Source organism: Theobroma cacao, chromosome 1 (genome assembly GCF_053813885.1).
Source record: "Theobroma cacao isolate CCN51 chromosome 1, ASM5381388v1, whole genome shotgun sequence".
Taxonomy (NCBI): domain Eukaryota; kingdom Viridiplantae; phylum Streptophyta; class Magnoliopsida; order Malvales; family Malvaceae; genus Theobroma; species Theobroma cacao.
In genome coordinates this window covers 31792261-31811933 of record NC_142639.1, presented here as the reverse complement: position 1 = coordinate 31811933, position 19673 = coordinate 31792261, and the positions used below count along the sequence as shown (strand labels likewise).

The window sequence follows — 19673 nt, the reverse complement described above, 5'->3', positions numbered from 1 at the left end:
CTCTCACAAGTTGTTATTGTACAATCTTCATACAGCTAAGGCAACTATTATGGCCATCAAGAGTTTTAGTCAACGAGGACTTAAGATTTGAAGTAACAGGTTGGTAACTAGTTTAATAAAAATAACACTTTTAAAAAAAATGCATTCACGATGCAAACAGAGCTATCTACATAACATCTCCAAAAAGTGAGGTACGCAGAAATCATCCTTGTAGGGTACTTACTAAGATTTATTGAAATTTTCATTCAAACAGTACTTCTACCAACCTTAACTAGTTCATTTCATGATCAAACTTAATACAAGTCTAATTTGAACTTACCTCAAAGATCCCTAAACAAATGCTTAGTCGCACCTCATACACAGACCAAAAATCATTACTCAAGAGGTATAACATGCTATTATGAAAATCGTTTCATTATATTCAAAGCATAATCATTGAATGGTACTTTTTGGATGTAATCAAAGTCAACATAGGATAGCTAGCCAACGAAATCAAATCACACATAGTACCGAAATAACTAGCAGGAAGTCAAATCACACACGGTACTGAAGCAATCGATGGACAATCAAATTACACACGATGTCGAAGCAACTAACGAAAAATCAAATCATGCACAGTGTTGAAGCAACCGACAAAGAATCAGATGTCATAGGGAAAGAGTGTCACTCAACCACAATTAAATCAACATCCGAAATTTATAACCATTGGAAGGAACACATAAACATTACCTCCAAAACATTAAATCATTTTCTCACATGCATAGCTAACCTAAACATTTATTCCATATACCTCTATTCATCAAATGTATCAACATATGATGAATCTTTGCTAATTCATTTATCATCTACAATTGCACCCATGTATCGAATACAACCTCATGTGAATGAATATATGGCAACTCAATAGTCTGTAATGGTGCTTAGATAAGCAACTCATCATTCACAAAGTCGGAGACAACAATTCTCAATGTTGGGAATTCAAAGAGCAACAGAATATATTCGCCATTTTGTAGCTCATAACAAAACAAACAGCACATACACAATTCATTTAAGGGTAGACAGTTCAGAGAGGCTTGTTTCCCATTTCCAAATCGTATTCATATGACTTTTATAAGGCATTTCAGAAAATCGAAACAATATCCAATCAAAGGCAAATTTTATAATTCATGGTCAACACTAGCATAGGCACAATTCTTTTAGGCAAACACAACAATTTTACCTTTTAGATGAGCATTCATGCATTTGTATATATATATATATGTGTGTGTGTGTGATATAGCTCTTAGTTTTAAAATTAAATCCCCACTCACTGTGACAATTTAAGCAATCCTACAGCAACTTGGGATTTTTCTTGCTCACCAACAAGTTCTAAACTCAATAATTATTTCCAACAACCAAATTTGAATTTCTCTGCTCATCAACAAGCTTCCAAATTTAGCAATGATCTTTCTATGTCCAACAACAATGCTTAAACTCTAGTTTCCCCTTCTCACAAAATATAATTAATTATTTCTTGGCATTCAAATATTCTTCCAGCACTGAACTTAGCCTAACTTCCATCCACTTTGCATTCTGAGTTTTAAAATGCTTAAATAGTCACCTCAAACGTCCATTCAAACCACTCTCAAGCTCACCAATCGGCCAAATTAAAGGGAGGGAATCTCCACTAAATAAAAATAAAATTTAAAGTTATATCTCGATAAAAACACAACTCAAAAGGTTAGGAGGCTTAATTTTACCTCTATAATGGTTTTCTAAGCTCTAAAATGCCTCAAATGAGTGCCAACAAAGGAAAGAGCTTTTATTTCTTTTTTGGTTTCATATGGGCAGATTGCTTAATGCTTAATATTTTTTTGCCTTTCCACATGCATGTATTGATACATTATTAAATGTATCAATACATTCATTCCAATTTCATTCATATCTATCGATACATTAGGCAATGTATCAATAGAAATCAAACAGAATGCTCTTTACCTAAAATTTATCAATAAATTAGAGAATCTATTAATACATTTTTCACAGAAAGTCCCCCTTCACAAATCTATTGATATACTTGGACGATGTATCGATAAAAATTATGCAAAATGTCCCCTAGTTCAAATCTATCGATACATTATTGAATGTATCGATAGAAATCCTGCAAAATGCCTCCCCTGTTCTTTTTGCCAAAAATGTATCAATACATTAGTGAATGTATTGATACATTTCCTCCAGAATGCAAATTTTCAACACCTCTAACTTAGTCCAAATCCAAAAGTCCAAAACCATTCCCTACTTTAATCTACACTTGAAAGCAACCATATAACTCATAGGTTTAATGCTTACATTCAAGCAACAACTCCAAAGTTCTAATTAAGCTTAAAATCTCATATGTTCATCAAACATATTTCAACATTTTGCCTGAGTATCATAACTCATACTTCCATAAACTTACCTCATACACAACATCCATTAATAACCTCAACATACCAAAATTCAAAGTCATTCTCTATAGACATAAGCATAATCATAAGTATACAAGCATACACATTAAGGTTCAAATTAACTCATCAAATAACTTAGCCAACATCACACATAATCCATATCAAAGTTTGGAGGTGTTACAGGAATAAGCTTTTGAAATATATAAATTGTCAATGTGATGGTATTGTTAGTTTTACGAGTTACGGATTTTAAATAAATGTGCTAGACTTTTAATGTGATAATAATGTTAGTTTTATAAATGTTGGTTTTAAAAGAATGTGCTAGATTTTAAATAAGGAATGTTAGTTTTATGAGTTATGGATTTCATGTTTTGAAAAAAAAAAATTGATTGGTTTTATGTGAAACTTTGAGTGTTGAGGACTTAAAGATATACAAACATGAATGGACGAAATGATGCTAGCCTTGTGGTCGAGAATGACACAAGCAATGTTATGAGGTCACTAACTATAAGTAGTGGACTATTGTTACATATGCACATGTAAAGGTTAGCTACCTTGTGGATGGCCTTCATAGTGGGGCAACAAAATACCATTATCACAAGTGGCCTTTATAATGGGACGACGAAATACCACTATCACTACACTAATGCTACTTAAGCTAACTCCACCGAATGATATATTTTCAGATGTAATGTTTATGTGCAATTAACGAATTGAGTTTTAAAATGTGTTTCCAAGCTAGTTTATATTACCTCATGATATATGAAAAGTGTTTAAAGTGTAAGTTCTTATATGTAGATTGAATATGTCTTGGGGGAAAATGGCTAAGTGTTTCAAAATGATTTAGGAATTGAGAATTGCATTCGTAGTTTTGGTTCCAAAAACAAATTGTATGGTCTTAAAGAAAAATGGCATAGATTTATAAAATATTCCTCCACTAATATTCTTGTTCCCTTCTTATGTCTTTCGTTGAGGTTTTATACTTATATTTTAAAATTCATGTTTTCGATTTTCTAAACAAAAGTTAGTTGAATCGTAATGAAGTAGTTCTACCCTTATCCGTAAGAGTGGCATATGTTCCTCTAACATTCATTAGGCTCCACCAACCCATATCACTCCACTGTCTTATCATGCTTAATTTTGTACTTGATAGAAGTCTAGTAGTTTTGATGTAGCCATTGTGTCAAATACTTATGATAGAGAATATATGAAGATAATGTCAACACTTAATATTTTAATATTGAGTTAAGGCACACTCAAAATATGTTAGGTGTTTGGATATGAATTTTATATGAATATGATGGAATATTGCTATACGAGATGTGTCAACACTATAAGGCTTGCTCGGGCTCAGTGGGCTTTACCTATTGGGCTCTTGTGTCGGCCATGGCTTTGGATTGGGTCGTGACAATCATTATTAAATGCCTTATCCTCATTATCTAAATTCTTAGCACCATTGCCTTTTGACTGACTTTGTTAATCATCACTCTCAGTCTCAAGCATCTAATCAACAATCTCACTAGACGTATCAATTCCTTCTTCCTTATTAGTGTCCATTTAAACACTACTAAAATCACTTTCACTCATATTTACATAAGAATTACTTGCCTCTATATTGTCTTTACAATTACCACTAAGTGAACTATTAGCACTAAAATCAACATTCTATTTACCGTTACCTCTATCACTAACTACATTATTGGCATTGACACCAACAATATCTCTACCTTTACTAGTAGATAAGCTACATGCACCAACACCAACATTGTCTCTCCCTATATTAACACCAACAATCCCTTTACCTCTGCCACTAGCTCCATTAACTATTCCTCTATCTTTACTACAACCAGTAGCTACGCCAACATGCTTTTTGCCTCTATCACTAGCTAAACCAAGATTCTTTCTCCCTAAACTAGTAGTTGAACTACCAATAACTACATTACCTTTCCTTTTACTGTTACCATTTCCAACAACATCAATATCAATATCAAGCATATTAACATTATTAACATTGATAAAAGAGTTACTCTATACATGGTTCATTATTTGCAGAGCAATTGCAGGTATGAACACTAAGTATAGGTGGATTTTCTTGGAACCTTGATTCATTTTGAACAACTTCAGCACATGCTCATCACTTCGCAACTTAAATATTTCTTGGACTTTGGATATCATGCATTAATGGCTATACTCATTCTTTTGCCAATAATGGAATCATCTACAATACCTTTGAAGATGTTATTTGTCAATTTTATAAAAAAGTATCTATCATGGTCACCATCCCTACATTGAACAGATCACTGTTGCAGTAAACCACCATATCATATGAAATGTCACTAGCCATCAACAGTTGTTACAACAAAATAATTGGTTGGAGTTTCAAAAATGTACAACAAACTAATTTTGCATTGCAAATAGAAAAAATTTGCAACTAGGGTTTCAAAACCCCAAATTGTATTGGATTAAAGTTATAGTTTAGGGCTACAACCCTAACGCTAACCCTAAAAACTCTTGACAATAATCTACTTTTAATTGAAAATACCAAAACTTTCATACTAGGGGTTGAAAACCCCAACTTAAGGTTAAGGTTAGGGTTAAAGTTTCACTTACCATGGATTATGAAATTGATGAAACTTTCTTAGGTAAATTGATGCACACCAACATCTAATATGAAAACATTGTCTCTTTTCCTTGATTTTCTTTTGTAATTAGTTCCAATTTCAAAAAAGTGTTTAGAGTTTCAAAAATATTATTTTTGTGTCAAGGTAATCGATTTGGGCTTGAATTTATTGAGTTTTTGGATGTTTAATGAATGATTAATCGATTAATTAATGTATAAATCTAAAAAAACTAAGCAAAATGAACTTCAATTTTTTATGACTAAAGAAAATTAAAAAGAAACCTAAATAGGTTAAATCGTGTAATCTAATTCCAAAAGACACGTTTCAATATTGTTTTTTTTATCTCATGAGTATGAAAATAATTTTCTAACTTCCGCTAAAGACGTTGAGGATTCTGAGAGGATGTTTCTTTTGATACGAACGAACTGAGACGGATCTGGCTATAGTTAGTACCTTTTCCCCTTTTTCAACTATTAATTTACCAACAGAAAGGTCAATTTTTCAATGTCAACAGAGTTTAATTTGATTTTGGTAAAGTGTAATAAAACAACACTTCTGTATTCTTTCTACAAGATGAAACTCATTGGATTTATAAATCCCCTATATACTCAATTTTCATTTTAAATAAGGAGGACCTAAGATAGAATTATATGCAAGGAAAAATAGAGATTTGAGACCATTGCGTAATGGATATTATCTTTCCAGATGATAATCGCCTATAAATTGGCAGAGTCTGCCTCTAGCTGCTTTTTGGAATTGGCATTAGCTAGCTAATAATAAACTTATTTTGTTCTCACCCATCTAATCCTCGATCAAAGAGCTCAATCATGCAATGATCTAGAGCAAGCACCATCACTCCATACCAAAAGCTGGGGTGAGCTCATCACTCCATACCAAATGAGAAACCAAATGCTTGAGTGAGCTCATCACTCCATACCAGATGCTTCTCAAGAATGCAACAAGATCACTAGGAGTCATATCACGGATGACGGCATAAATCAACTACTAAGGTCCCAAATTCTTAGGCCAGTTAGATGAGAAAATCGTTGTTAATATGCGAATTGGCATGGCAAGGAACTTCAAGGTGAAACTTTGACGTGTTGCAAGGCATCACATTGAGAGGGATTTGTTGCTTCTACACACGGAAAAGACCATGAAAGCATGTTAAAACCGATGTAAATTTTTTAAAATAAGTTTTAGACTACTAGATATACGAAAATAGGTTGCAAATCTTACTATTGTTTGATCAAAGTCTCTCAAAACATGTTATAAGGAAAATAATAGAAAGATAACATTAAAACTACAATCACAAACAAAACCATTAACTCTTTCAGACAATAGCATTGGCAGCACTTGCAATTCTAGGCCACAGATCGGCACACTCCTTTCCAATGGGACCAGTGATAGCAGATCCTGAGAATACCAAATCAATGAACCCAAATAAGTTTCAAATATCAAATCCAACAACATATCAATTTATGCTAGTGAACCGCAAATCGATAATAAAGGCCATTACAAGATATCTGAACAACATATCAATTTCACATTTGACATTACAAGAGCAAGAGAATCGAACCATTAAATGAACTTCATCTAAAACCCACCCAAAACAACATAAGCAGCAGAGCAGAATTTTTGCATTGGACTTCATAATTCAAAACAAGCACTATTATGTAATTGAAAATATCAAAATAGAATGAAGAGGTCTACCTTTCATTTCTCCCTTGGGGTTGACAATGACACCAGCATTATCTGCAAACAGATAAATAAACCCAAACTAAGTTTCAAACAAAAACAAATAAATTCCAGTACTAACTAACTAAATCAAATATACCAGCAGACAGGTAACACAATGCAATAGATAAACAACAGCATCATGCTGTTTAAAACTGGCCAATTCCTATTACTCTATGCTTCCCATTAAGAGTAACCAACAACAAAAATCAGTTACCCCATTATCAAAAAGAAGCAACAAAAACAAATCACAGATAAAAAGATTGCAAAAGAAAAAGAAAGAAAGGAAGAAGAATGCTTTGGACCTTCGAAGTACATGTAGACGCCGTCCTTTCTACGCCAAGGTTTGCGTTGTCGGACGATGACAGCCGGCAACACCTTCTTCCTCAAATCGGGCTTTCCTTTCTTGACGGTGGCCATGACCATGTCGCCGACGCAAGCCGATGGTAGCCTGTTGAGACGCCCTTTGATTCCTTTCACTGAAATGATGTACAGGTTCTTGGCTCCCGTGTTGTCCGCACAGTTCACCGTTGCCGCCACTGGTAAACCGAGCGACATCCTGAACTTGTTCCCCGCACTACCTCCCCTTCCTATTGCAAATTAAAAGAAACAAAAAGGCTGAGATCACCGTGGCTTTTGTTTGCTGAGTCGGAAAGTGAAGGAAAGTGGGTTGGAAAATGAACGAAAATTTTACCTCGCTTCGACATTCTGGATCGGCTCCGCCCTGCTCCTCCGTTTGTCTATGCCTCGTTACCTTCAGCGAGGATTGCTTCTACATATATGTATGTGCTGCCCTGCCCTTTCTTTCCTACTAGGGTTTTGTTGGAGAGTTTTGGACTGTTTGGCTACGCTGCCACCCGCTGCCTATTCGGGTTTTAACTTTTCTCAACACGAAACGCAGCGTTTTATTTAAATGTAACCAAAGGTGCCATTTTACCAAATTATCCCTACCTTCTTCCTCTAAAGAGATATATTACAAAAATGAAAAAAAGAAAGAAAGAAAGAAAGAAAGAAAGAAAGGGATAACGCTTAGTAACACTATAACAGAACATAAAAAAGAACAAAGCGATGCACTGCATTTCGCTCCCCAGCTCTCACCACCCGTTGCCCTCTCCACCCAAAACTACCTTTAAATTGACATGCCACGTTGTCCCTAGAATGTCCCTCGACAACAACAATAACAGCAGAAGCAACGGTTTCAATATAATTAACAACATCTCCAAGCTCCTCTGGGGTCCATCCCTCCCTCCAGGCCTCCTAATCTCCACCGTCCGTACGGCATGGACCTCCACGTGGCAGATCATGATGTCCCAACTGGCTCCCTCCGATCCCTCCGGCGGTTACACTAGGCCTCCCTCAAAGTTCCGCCTCTCCCACCAAAACCCAACCGCCTCAACCACCAAACTCCATCTCTACGTGGGCCTCCCCTGCCCATGGGCCCACCGGACCCTAATCGTCCGGGCCCTCAAGGGCCTCGAAGAAGCCGTTCCCGTCTCCGTCGCAGCCCCGGGCCTCGACGGCTCATGGGAGTTTAAAGATATCCCCGACAAGGATAAAAATAGGGACAAGGATATCCTTGTTCCAAGTAGGGATAAAGTTAACGGGTGCCAGAATTTGAAGGAGGTTTATAGGCTGAGAAAAGGCGGCTATAATGGGCGGGCCACGGTGCCATTGCTGTGGGATGTGGACAAGAAAGAGGTGGTCTGCAATGAGAGCTACGATATTATTGAGTTTTTCAATTCGGGTCTAAACGGGCTGGCCCAGAACCCTGGTTTGGATCTCTCGCCGGTGGAGCTGAAGGGGAAGATTGAAGAGTGGAATCGGGCAATTTACCCCAATGTGAATAATGGGGTTTACAGGTAAAAAGTAAAAACTTGATTGTGAAAAATTACTTAAAAGTTAAAACTTGAACTTGTTGTTGATAGCATTTTTGAATGGTGTTAATACATTGTAGATGTGGATTTGCTCAAAGTCAAGAGGCATATGATGTTGCAGTGAATGGTTTGTTTAGTACATTGGATAGGATTGATGATCACTTGGGTGGTTCGCGGTACTTGTGTGGAGACAGATTGACTCTTGCGGATATTTGCTTGTTTACTACATTGATTAGGTTTGATCTTGTCTATAATGTTTTGTTCAAATGCACCAAGAAGAAGCTGCTTGAGTTTACCAATCTTCATGCTTACATGCGTGATATTTATCAGGTACCAATCCGTTAACTGACTGACTGTTATCATTTGTTCAGATAATTGCTGTAAATTGGTATTCAGGAAAACATAAGCCTATGTCTCAAATACAAGTGCTGGCTAGATTTTTGAGAGGCAATTGGGGGAAGTTTTAACTTGATTGATATCTGTGTCCATTGCAGTTTTTTGGTGCAAGAGAGAGCATTAAGGCTCGATTCTAGTATCTACAACCAAATCTCACTACACCTTAGTCACTCAAACTAAGCCTAAGTGGCTGTTTGCTGTTGATATAAAAGAATTAGTTGATTTTTTATGTAGTCTGTCAGTTTAAAGAGTCCTGAGTTATGATGGATCACCTCATTTCTGCTACTGCATGAGCTCAAGTTGGCCCTAAGGCCTTGCTAAACTTTGTTGCTTGCTGTTCTGCACATTTGGGGAATGAATTAATGTATACAGCATCGTGTATCACCTTTAGACTGCAAACGTCGTATATTCCCCTTTACTCAAGCTACTCTGTTTTTAGGAGCGAAGAATAGCAATGATTATGGTTCTTGTCTTTGTTAAGCTGTTGTGACTTCAAATGTGCAGCATGCTGAATTCTAAATGTTTTACTTCTTATCAGATTCCAAAGGTTGCTGCCACTTGCAATTTTCCGGTGATCATGGATGGTTATTACCAGATACTTTTTCCATTAAATCCTGGCAGCATTCGACCTGTTATGCCCATAGGATGTGAGCACGAATTCCTCTCAAGACCTCACAATAGGGAATCGATGCCTTCAGTAGGTAAAAGTGTGCAGTATGTTTTATGAGTTGCCCCCCAACACACGTACGGTTGTATAAGCTACGTTTGTATAAAATGTTAACCCTAAAAATCTTTTCATCAATTAAGAAATTATGTGAAATCTACAATATGCTCCCAATGTCCGTCTGTTTCTTTCATTACCAGGTTGCATATGACAAGTAAATAATAATCATCACCATACTTGTTAAAGAAAAATGCATAGGAATTGTCAATTCAATAGTATTGTTTTCCTTATGGTACTTTGTAGCATATGAAGCTGTACCGATACCAGCATTTACTTTTGAGAGCATTTCAGAAGTAACATTGCCATAAGATAGACAAGAAAAATCTAATTACGTTAGTTCAGAATGCCAGATGATTAGTCATTGTAATTAGCAGCACCCCAGCAACTAAGTTGCAAAACGAGCAAAGAAATACTCTAGTCGCTTAAATGCTTATTAGTCGACATTACAAGAATGGGAGGGAAATAATTAATGATTGAATGAATAATAGAAAAAAGGGTCAATCAGTCACGGCTGCCTGCTGTGGTTCTGGTTCCAGGCCTAACACGAAACATCAGGATGGAATCATTTGAAATTTAGTGCTCACAATCAAGATCTTTAGGCAGAAGGGAAGTCAATTTAAACATATAGACAGAATTAGTCGCCGAAGGCAATTCAAAAGAAGGTGATACCAAAAGAGCAATGTATGTATTGCCACTAGATTTCATTGTTCAGACATTTTGGTCCCGGTATTCAACCCCTGCTGTTGTTGGACAGCCCTAACTATGCCAAGTATCATCAGACAACAGAAGCTAAGAAGCTATGTTCACAATTCACATTCGCAAACAGCGGAGAAACCCAGGTAAGCCCATGAGCTTGTTAGTGAACATGCTGAAGGGTTGACCGAGAGATTTAATCAAAGGCAACTAGCTTTCATTTTTGCAGCAAGTGCAACTGCCAAAGTGCCCACAGACCTCAGTCAATCTAAGCCATGCAAAAGCATCCCAAAATACTGCCTTGAACTACCCATAAAACCTATGTTTGGCCAAGTAAATTAAAAATAGCAAAAATATTTCCATGACCAAGAATCACTTCATCTGGTGATTATTGCAGATTTATACCCTGCACCGTAAAAGGAGATCCTTAGCACCAGTGGTTATAGAAAAAACAACCAAGAACACAAGATCACCAACTTTTGATCAGACTATAACAATGAAATTTAATATAAATGACGCTGAACAGCTAAACCCATGATAGAAATAACCACCCCGACCACCCCCCCCCCCCCCCCCCCCCCCCCCCCCCCCCCAAAAAAAAAAAATCAGAAACAATATAATGTTCTTGAAAGAGGCTCATGCAGGCTGTTTCATTGCTAGCTAATGTCTTTATTAACATTCCAGCTACTCACTTCCTATTGCACAGACAATTATAATTACCTCTACAAAAGCATTAGCCTGTAAATGGCATCCCCAGTTCTTAGACAAATTAAAAGGATGAAGACTTTTAGCATCAAAGCTTTCACGGAATAATATTCCAGGGATAGAGGCTAGCAAATGGAAGATAAATTTCAAATTTTAGTGTATAGATATTGTTGTTACAATTTCAAAGGGTTGATAAAATGTTTAACTTGTCAAAAAGTTTACTTTCAAATAATTAGACTTTTATGAGGCCAATTGGGCTCACATCAATATATATTTGGCTCTTACAAAAAAAAAAAGCAAATTGTGGCTGTCACATAACTTCACTTCTGTAACAATGACTTCCCCGCTAATGAAAATTCCACTCTAACCGCTAGGAGATTATCATATTTCAACCTAGATAATTTAACAGAGTATAAGAAGACTTCACATCTTACATACTAATAAACTCAAAAGAACACCAGTGCAATCTAACAAAGGCACATTGTCATTCACCATGAGAAGAAATGAAAATGTTGTCTACAAATTCTACATGACAATCACTTACTAGTTGAACGTTTCATGTTCCTGCAAAACTTACTGCCACATCTGCACCGGAATGCCTTAACAGGATGATCAAGGTCATCAAAGTCAATACCATAATCCTGCATGCAGAATACATAGCCTCTTAATAGGGACAAACAAAATAATATGAGTACCAAGTTCTCCTCTCAAGCCACATACGAAGAACAACAAACTGCTCTCATATATACAGGGACAGATTTAGGGTGGGGGCAGCTGCCCCAACTGGAATCCTGAAAACAAATGTTTTTATTAGAAATAGACCCAAAATTTTAGCAATTCTTGTTTGTTGCCCCCACTGAAGTTTATGAAAACAAGTGAGACTATTAGTAGCAGACATAAAATTTCTAAATTTTTGTTTTTTTTCCCAACTAAACTGTGAGATACTTTGAAGTAATGGGTCTTTTATAATGTATATGGATGTAATAAAAAAATAAAAAAAGGGTAATTTACTCAATGGTTCAAAATGTGAGTAAAATTATTATTGGAAGCTAATAGTAATGTCTTTTGACATTAATTCGTAAAAACAAATTCAAAAAGTTAAAAGGCACCAAAGAGAAAGAAAATTGTAAAAATAAAAAGTAAGAGAACTAGCTGACAAGAACCAAACAACTAGGAAAAAGAAAAAGGGAAAAACAAAACAGTAGAAAAGGAAATGCTATTCATTCAGTGTAAATACCGACATAAGATTCAGCCAAGAAAAACTAAATATACACCTGTTGACATTTTTTCCATCTTAACTTGATCAAGTAAGCTTTATTTGATAATTTGATCCTTTTTTTTTTTGTTTAAGTTCTTAGATTTAGATTAATTTTAATGGTGAAGTTATGTGAAATGTTTTTTATTCTTGAAAGTTATGTGATACATTTTCTTACTGTTCTAGAGTTAATTTATTTAATTACAACACTTGGACAATAATATTCCTTTGAACCTTGGATCAAAAGAAATTCTTCAATTATGAAAAAAAAAACAACCCCTCCTGTAGAGAGTGTTGGTTTTTATTAAAAATGACTTTTTATACTTTATTTAATTTTTTAAATATAACTTTTATTATGTTTGATATTTATATAAGTATCTTACATATTTTTTAAATGAAAATCGGTTTTATGTCATAATAGTTTTTAAATAAAATAATATAAACAAATATTATTAGATAAATTTGCCCTCAATAAGTATAAATATGCATCACTTCCTATATATCATGCATTCATTTACAAAATACAACAAATATAGACTATTAATTTCATCATGCACGGTTCAAGAATAGCTGAAAGTAGTCCCAGTAGGAAAGGAAACTAACCTTCCAAACTCAATGCTTTTACTTATTCCTCCAATATTGCAATAAAGTATTGCAAAATTTCACATCATAAAACAATTACTAGATAAGATTGCCAATTAAGGCTAAATGAGAAGTCATACTTGAACATGGTTAAGTGGATGTGTTTATTAAAGGCCTTAAAATAAAATGAGACATTCTTTTATACTATATCTATGGTGTGCCTGACAAACAAACAAAGGTACTGTTGTTCACAGAAAAAAAAACCTGTCAATGGTGCAGAATTTTGCAACTCATTATAACTTAAGGGACCTAAAAGGAATTTTAATCCAGCCACAACTCATTTTGACATCCAAATGCCAATATATAATAGTGTGACCCCAATTTACTCATCCAAAAGTACAAACCCATGTCAAAGAGAGGAAAGGGGAAAAAAAACACTAAAAGTCAACAGAGGTTCAGTAATCACTCTGAGTCAAAGTTCTTATAGAAACATTCTAGGGTCAAATCCCCAAGCTCACTCCCTTGTGAATAAGGAGGCTTGATATCACAAATGGATATGGAACAGGCAAGGTTAGGTTAGAGTAACTGATTGAATCTGATAAGATAAAAAACAGTACAAGAACATCCCTTCTCATGCAAAGTCAACAATCTTATCATTGTCTTTTTTCTTTTCTTTTTTAACCTGATACATGCTTCAGAATTAAATAACTATAAATAATCACTCACTCACCCAAGTCAGCTCTTCAAGTGCATCAATTTCTCTTGTTGTGAAGAAGGCTAGCTGCACACGGTAAACGCTCTATTAGACTTGCTATTAAAAAGAATTGAAGCCAGCAACACAAATAGGACTAGGAAGGTGGATGAAATCAGAATTTCTTACATGATAGTAATGAAGATCTGGAGTCTCCACTTCAACAGGAATTTCAATTAAGTTCGCATCTAAGCATCTAGCAACAAAAGAAAAAAAGCTAGAAATTCTAAATCTCAATTCATTCAAGGCACTCAAGATACTTCTTAAAATGACTTTGCCATCATGCATTTGCATATTCCATTGAGAATGCTAACTTCTAACATTTGGCTTAAAGATGTAAAAACAATGGATTGCATCTCAAGTCATATAACTTAACTTATAAAAGAAATTAAAACAAAACCTCAATAATGGAAATTAAATCAATGTTTCAGGTAACCTCTACATATCTCCTAATGCTAATATCTCAAATGATGTCCCAACTTACAAAACATATGGAACCTTGATTAAAGCCATCAAAATGTACTACTAATGTCACAAAAAAGATAAAAAAAAACACACACAACATATATCGAGATGCACAAGCAATCATAAAATTTGAAGAACACAGTTGGAAAAAGTTAAGGGCACAGAAAGTCTAATACACAACAATATATATACAATTACCTATGATTGATGAACCTAGCAACATTTCCATAACCTGTGGCATCCAAACAGAGGGCTTCCTCATCCTTGGAAACTCCCTTCAACCCCCAATAAGCATCCAGCAGGATTGGACATGTATGTTTCTCTGTGTTCCTTGCATACAACTCAGAGATGGTGAGTATTTCGCCAACAAACTCACAAATGAAAGCTCCTTTGGGAAGCTTCTCTAGAGTTCTGAGGCCCCAACCTTTTCCATCAGGTGTCAAGAACACCTAACATCGAGAGTAAATTAGTCATGGAAGACATAGGGGTTTACAAACTCAAATTCAAAGGTTAATGCCTTAATTTGAAAAGCAATGTAATTGTAAGAACTTGTAACCATAACGAGGACAAGGGTATGTACGAGACTAGGATGAAGCCAAACCTGCAATTTGTAATTTACACCTCTATGCACCACCCGATTGCCACACTGCTTATTGCAGCCACATTTGCTCCAACATTCTTTAATAACTTTTCTCTTTAAGTGACCCTTACAAGGTTCTGGAAAGTCATCTTTCTTTGATCTCTCAAGGGGGCACTCTGTACAATTAAGGAAACATTGTCGTTGAGGATCACGAGTCATAGAGATACACTCTTCTAAGAAGTCCTCCCTGACAACACCTGCCGAAGTATACACAAATTTTCCCCCAGCTTGACAAGCACATGCACAAGGCTGCTCGGACAAGAGACAATCCCCAAAACATGTTGGACAACAACTTTCATCTCCAATCCGAGAAAGAGAGAATTTAACATAGGCATTTTGAAACACCAGATTCTCTGATATATAGTGAAACGGTGGTGGAAAATCTTTATTAATTTCATTTACCCATGAAATTTCAACTTTTTCTTCTCCCTTGGTTATGTCACTTGCATCATGAAGCCACCTTAATTCATTAGATGTAAGTTGATGCTGCTGAACAACCACCAATTCCTTTCCCTCCACATTGTCAACACATCCATTTGAAGAGCACTGAACATCGAGTGCTCCATTTAACATCTTGGCTGGTAAGCAACCATTTTCCTTATTGCTCTCAGCATCAAGAGCATCCCTTGCAGGAGATTTCTTCAAAAGATCAAGAGCTGGCATCACATTACCTTCCTGCGATTGATTAGAGGAATTAGTTGCCAATTCCGAGATGCACTCACACATATCATTCAGAATTTTGATGACATCAAAAGTTGGGTCAATGAGTTTATATGATCGGAGACATCTCTGCTCCATCAGTTCTCTTAGTTCATCTATACTAGGCAATTGGAAATTCGATCTTCCAAGAGCAGAATTGTAGCTTAGAGAAATCTTCACCTCTCCCAACGGTGATGAGGCAATTTCCAGGCTAGAAGGAATTTCATCAGGAACAGTAGCAAGCTCGCAGCTGATGTGCCTCTCACTCATTGAAGCTGAAGCACCAGCACCTACATTTTCATCTGCAAACAGAGATTCTGGATGTTCCTGCCAATTTGATTTTCCAGTTGAAACATGCCCAATTGGCGAATCTCTTCTGCTTAATGAATCTATTAAAAAAGTATTATGGTAAAATAAAAAAATGAACACAGGATTAAAAATGGTAGAAAATAGAACAGAAACAAACTTAAGAAAAGCATCACTTACAATTTCAATATCTAACAATGTAAATTAGCATACTCTCTATCCCAAAGATGGATTTATACAAAACAAATTACAACAATCACAGAATAAGTACCAACAACCACAGCGTTATACATTTCGGTTGACAAAAAATCCTCATTACAGTATTATATTTCCTTAATATAGACTAGCAAAATTTACATATTAAGGTGGCAAGCTGCATTTTTGAGAAGAAATCACTAGCAGAAAGACTCTATGCTTAAAGATCAGAAGGCCAAGTGAAGCAATGTAAAAATAAATTAAACAAAAAATAATAGATCTTCACTTCAGAGTACTGGCTCATAATTTTCTGAAGTTCAAACACGTAATCGTGAAAACAACACATACAGGCATTTCTAAATGCAAACAATTAAATCATACAACTCAAAATATTGTAAGTATTTTGAATTCCTTTTCTGCCAATGATACAAACCAAAACCAAAAAGTAAAAAGAAGCAGTGACACGTACGGACTGAAAATTCATTCGTCTACTGAAAATGTATATACATATGCATTGGTTCTGTACTTCTCTTTCCTCTTATAAAGACAGATGTCACAGATTCCACATTTGTTTCAATTAATACATGGATATACCAGCTGAAATCATGAATGTGGAAGACCCAAAGATTATGCTCGGCCCAATTAACAGGTTGACAAGTATAGAGGTTTAAATACTACGCCAAAAATTTATGGCCCTTTCATGCCAATTTTTTGAGTAAATTAGAAAAGCTTGCTGACAAACCATAAATATGGTGCCCCCAATTTTAACTCGAGATGCACATAAACAATCCACTACAAGCCTATCCACTTGATAATACAGATTCCAATATTGTTCATAACATGCAACATGGCTAAATGAAATTAGAAGCTAGAGAATTGCCACAGGGCTAATCAAATATTGATTTGACATGGAAAGAGGAAAAAAAAATGTCGTTCACATGGGAATTACAATAACTTACCTGGATGAATAACTGCAATAGGAACCTCGTCCTGTGGCATGTCATCAGTAAATGGCTCTTCCTTGGGTATGATCAGTGCATGAGTATCAGGCATCCTTTTCTTAGTAATAATACCAGGACAAGGTGCTGGATCTTTAATGCACAAGGCAAGAGATACTCTCTCAGGGCCTTTCTCATTGTAAGTGACATGAGGTGACATAGGTTCCTTTCCTTTGTAGCTAACATGCATTTGAGTTGAATGCAAATTTTGATCATATCCTTCCAGGACTGCCAAAGGCATAGGAGCTACAGGTTGCTTGCCTTTATTCCTACCACCCTGATGGGGTGAAACAGGACCAGGAGCAGTAGGCTGCAGTGAAACACAACCAGGTGAAGCAGGCAGGCATTCTGTCATATTTCCAACATTGCACTGAAGTGACTGCTGCCGCAAAGAAGCAGGAGGTAGTTCATCCTCCTCAACTTTAGGCTTTTTTAAAAAGGGCCCAGCCACATCAGTGCTGCCATTGTTATGAGAAGATGATGCCAGACCTTCTTGGTTTTTCAAACGTATTCTTTTCAAAGGGCGTACAAGCTCATCAGGCACTGCACCTTCTTCCATAGTATCTTCCTCCTCCTAGTTAAGACAATCAAACACTATCAGTTGACAAAGATGATAGATGAGAACAGGAAAAAATAATTATGCAGTACCAGCATAAGTTAGAGAGATGAATCACATACGTCGCATTTCTGGCCTTTTTTAGGTTCTGACACCTGAAAAGCAAGATCAGTATCATAGACACATCAAGTGATAAGACTTAAAACTAAACCAAAACAGATAAAATAAAAAGAAATTTACCTTATTGTCCTCCTCTTCAAAGATAGCATCAGCAAGAACTCTGTAATTTTCTGCTGCAATTAGCTCCCAATTTTTATCATACACCTTTAGAAGTTTCTTTAACACTGGTTTCACTTTTTCTTCAGTAATTCCTATTTCCTTCATCGAGCGGAAGGCCTGCACAACTCTGGGGTTTGGTGCCATGATGCTTTCTCAGCTATCAGTTTTGCAGGCCTGCAAACACCAACTATTTATACACACATTTTCCCATTTTGTTGAGAGAAGGTAAGCAACAACAGTCAGTCCAGAAACAAAAGTAGATAAGTAGCAGCAGGAAATTACAAATACTGTATTTTTTTAAAGTATTAAAAGCAAAAAATCCAAAGATGAAAGATTGGCATACAGAACTAACTAAACAAATAATTAACTTACCTCAATCAGAGTAGGAATTAAACACTCTTTTCTAACTCTAAAGTCTACAGCTAAATTGAGAAAATTAAATGATAATCCAAAGATGAAAGATTGGCAAATATTACTAACTAAATAAACAATTAACTTAATCAAAGTGGGAAACAACAAACATTCTTTTAACTTCTGAAGTCTACAACAACATTAAGATAATTATATGATGATCCAAAGATGAAGATCAGCATATATGTCAACGCATTCTTGAATTAATACACTTATATACTTGAGATAATTCAAGTTCAAGAAATAAACCTAAAATCTAAAGCCTCCATGATTACATGCAAAAGGACAAGCCAGTTAACATTTTACCTTACGAGCCCAAACCCTTGAAGAAAAAGTCAATTTTTTAAAACCTAGAAACAGAACATATAGCAGGAATTAGTTTGACACCAAAAAAAAAAAAGTTGCTTTTTTGTTCCGACATTTTTTTATTTAAAATTTTACTTTTTTTTTCTTCAAAAAAAAAAAAAAGTCTACAACCTCGGTAAACAAACAAGCACATTAAGCAAGCCTAATACTACCATTTGAATCTGTTATCTTCTATATATATATATATATATAATTATACCAACAAAACGAAAACAAAAGAGGGGGGAGGGGGAAAGATAGGTTTATTCTTTAAAGGCTAAAAAACCTTGACTTTGTAATTTCTTCTTCTTTTTACAGACTCTTTCGGAGACCAAACAACTCTATTTCACCGAGCTTACTGAATTACCAAATTCCGTAAAGTTCAATACTTTGCTTATGAAGGCGAAAAAAAATTCTCTAGCGGACATTTTCTCAGCAGACAAACAGAACTTAAGCCGAGAAATTATCAAAACCAAGTGCAATGCCGAAAGAAAAACAAATGCAGTAATCGGAGACAGAGAAAACGAAGCGTTTCGGATTCAAACTCAAAGACGTTTCATAAAGAAAACGGAGAGCCATTCGCTAAAAGAGAAAAACAAAAGCGCAGTGAAAGTCAGGTGATTTTGAAACGAGAAAGAAAAAGCCAGAATCAGAGACAACAACATACCACAATTCTTCTGTGAGAGTAAAAAGCCCACATGACAAACATAGGGCAAGTATTAGACAGCGTTCAAATGTTCGATTTCTCAATACACACGCGAAAAAGAAATGATTTTTTTCCTTTTAAATTGAGAGAGAGTTTAGTTTTAAGCAATTACTCGGCTATTTATTAGGAGTAGCGCGTGTGCACACTGAGTAGGCTGAGGAGAGTACCATGAGGTGTTGGGCCCACTGGAGCGCTGCGGTGGCGAGTGCAGGTAAGGCAAGGATGTTGTGGAGTGGCGGGAGTAGGGGGAACGGCGTGAGGAGTCAGCTGCGCTGATGACGTGGGCGTTTTTTACTTTTGTTTTACGTGGAG

The 19673-nt window shown here is 35.8% G+C and overlaps 3 protein-coding genes and 1 non-coding gene across 9 annotated transcripts; 1 reads left to right on the top strand and 3 right to left on the bottom strand.

The window, feature by feature from the left end:
- Nucleotides 1–6258: 6258 nt before the first annotated feature.
- On the bottom strand, nt 6259–7634 carry LOC18613077 (large ribosomal subunit protein uL14x/uL14z/uL14y). The gene is made up of 4 exons (XM_007050122.3): nt 7476–7634; nt 7087–7371; nt 6758–6799; nt 6259–6460 (listed from the first exon to the last, which is right to left on the bottom strand). Exons 1-4 carry the CDS (start codon nt 7486–7488, stop codon nt 6378–6380), a joined length of 423 nt encoding a protein of 140 aa, XP_007050184.1. The 5' UTR covers nt 7489–7634; the 3' UTR covers nt 6259–6377.
- Nucleotides 6874–7020, bottom strand: LOC148764734 (small nucleolar RNA snoR137). The gene has a single exon (XR_016024337.1). It is a non-coding gene; the product is annotated as a small nucleolar RNA snoR137 (small nucleolar RNA).
- Nucleotides 7635–7776: 142 nt separating the features above from the next.
- LOC18613076 (Glutathione S-transferase family protein) lies at nt 7777–9878 on the top strand. Its single transcript, XM_007050121.3, has 3 exons — nt 7777–8640; nt 8736–8985; nt 9590–9878. The coding sequence occupies exons 1-3, from the start codon at nt 7850–7852 to the stop codon at nt 9776–9778; spliced, it is 1230 nt and encodes a 409-aa protein (XP_007050183.3). The 5' UTR covers nt 7777–7849; the 3' UTR covers nt 9779–9878.
- Nucleotides 9879–10438: 560 nt separating this feature from the next.
- LOC18613075 (putative inactive histone-lysine N-methyltransferase SUVR2) lies at nt 10439–19464 on the bottom strand. Of its 6 annotated transcripts, none has more exons than XM_018125758.2 (11): nt 19323–19463; nt 17861–18073; nt 17743–17775; nt 17026–17638; nt 15746–15954; nt 14828–15541; nt 14425–14675; nt 13891–13957; nt 13741–13791; nt 11718–11814; nt 10439–10874 (listed from the first exon to the last, which is right to left on the bottom strand). In XM_018125758.2, the coding sequence occupies exons 2-11, from the start codon at nt 18041–18043 to the stop codon at nt 10846–10848; spliced, it is 2247 nt and encodes a 748-aa protein (XP_017981247.2). In that variant the 5' UTR covers nt 18044–18073; nt 19323–19463; the 3' UTR covers nt 10439–10845. The 6 variants fall into 6 exon arrangements, with proteins under 6 accessions (XP_017981247.2, XP_088665723.1, XP_017981231.2 ...); XM_088809597.1 differs by adding an exon at nt 18617–18660 and having other exon boundaries at nt 14828–15954; nt 19323–19439; XM_018125742.2 differs by having other exon boundaries at nt 14828–15954.
- Between the last annotated feature and the right edge of the window lie 209 nt (nt 19465–19673).

Bases quoted from the DNA above. Each gene is read 5' to 3' on its own strand.
- LOC18613075 (XM_018125742.2), bottom strand. From the start codon at position 18,043: ATGGCACCAAACCCCAGAGTTGTGCAGGCCTTCCGCTCGATGAAGGAA. The intron at 14,676-14,827 runs GTTTGGCTTCAT...TCTCGATGTTAG, and splicing joins GTGTAAATTACAAATTGCAG to GTGTTCTTGACACCTGATGG. The intron at 11,815-13,740 runs GTGAGTGAGTGA...TTCTGCATGCAG, and splicing joins CACTTGAAGAGCTGACTTGG to GATTATGGTATTGACTTTGA.
- LOC18613077 (XM_007050122.3), bottom strand. The intron at 6,800-7,086 runs GTCCAAAGCATT...ATCTGTTTGCAG, and splicing joins CGTCTACATGTACTTCGAAG to ATAATGCTGGTGTCATTGTC. The intron at 6,461-6,757 runs GTAGACCTCTTC...TGGTATTCTCAG, and splicing joins CCCCAAGGGAGAAATGAAAG to GATCTGCTATCACTGGTCCC.
- LOC18613076 (XM_007050121.3), top strand. From the start codon at position 7,850: ATGCACTGCATTTCGCTCCCCAGCTCTCACCACCCGTTGCCCTCTCCA. The intron at 8,641-8,735 runs GTAAAAAGTAAA...AATACATTGTAG, and splicing joins GTGAATAATGGGGTTTACAG to ATGTGGATTTGCTCAAAGTC. The intron at 8,986-9,589 runs GTACCAATCCGT...ACTTCTTATCAG, and splicing joins ACATGCGTGATATTTATCAG to ATTCCAAAGGTTGCTGCCAC.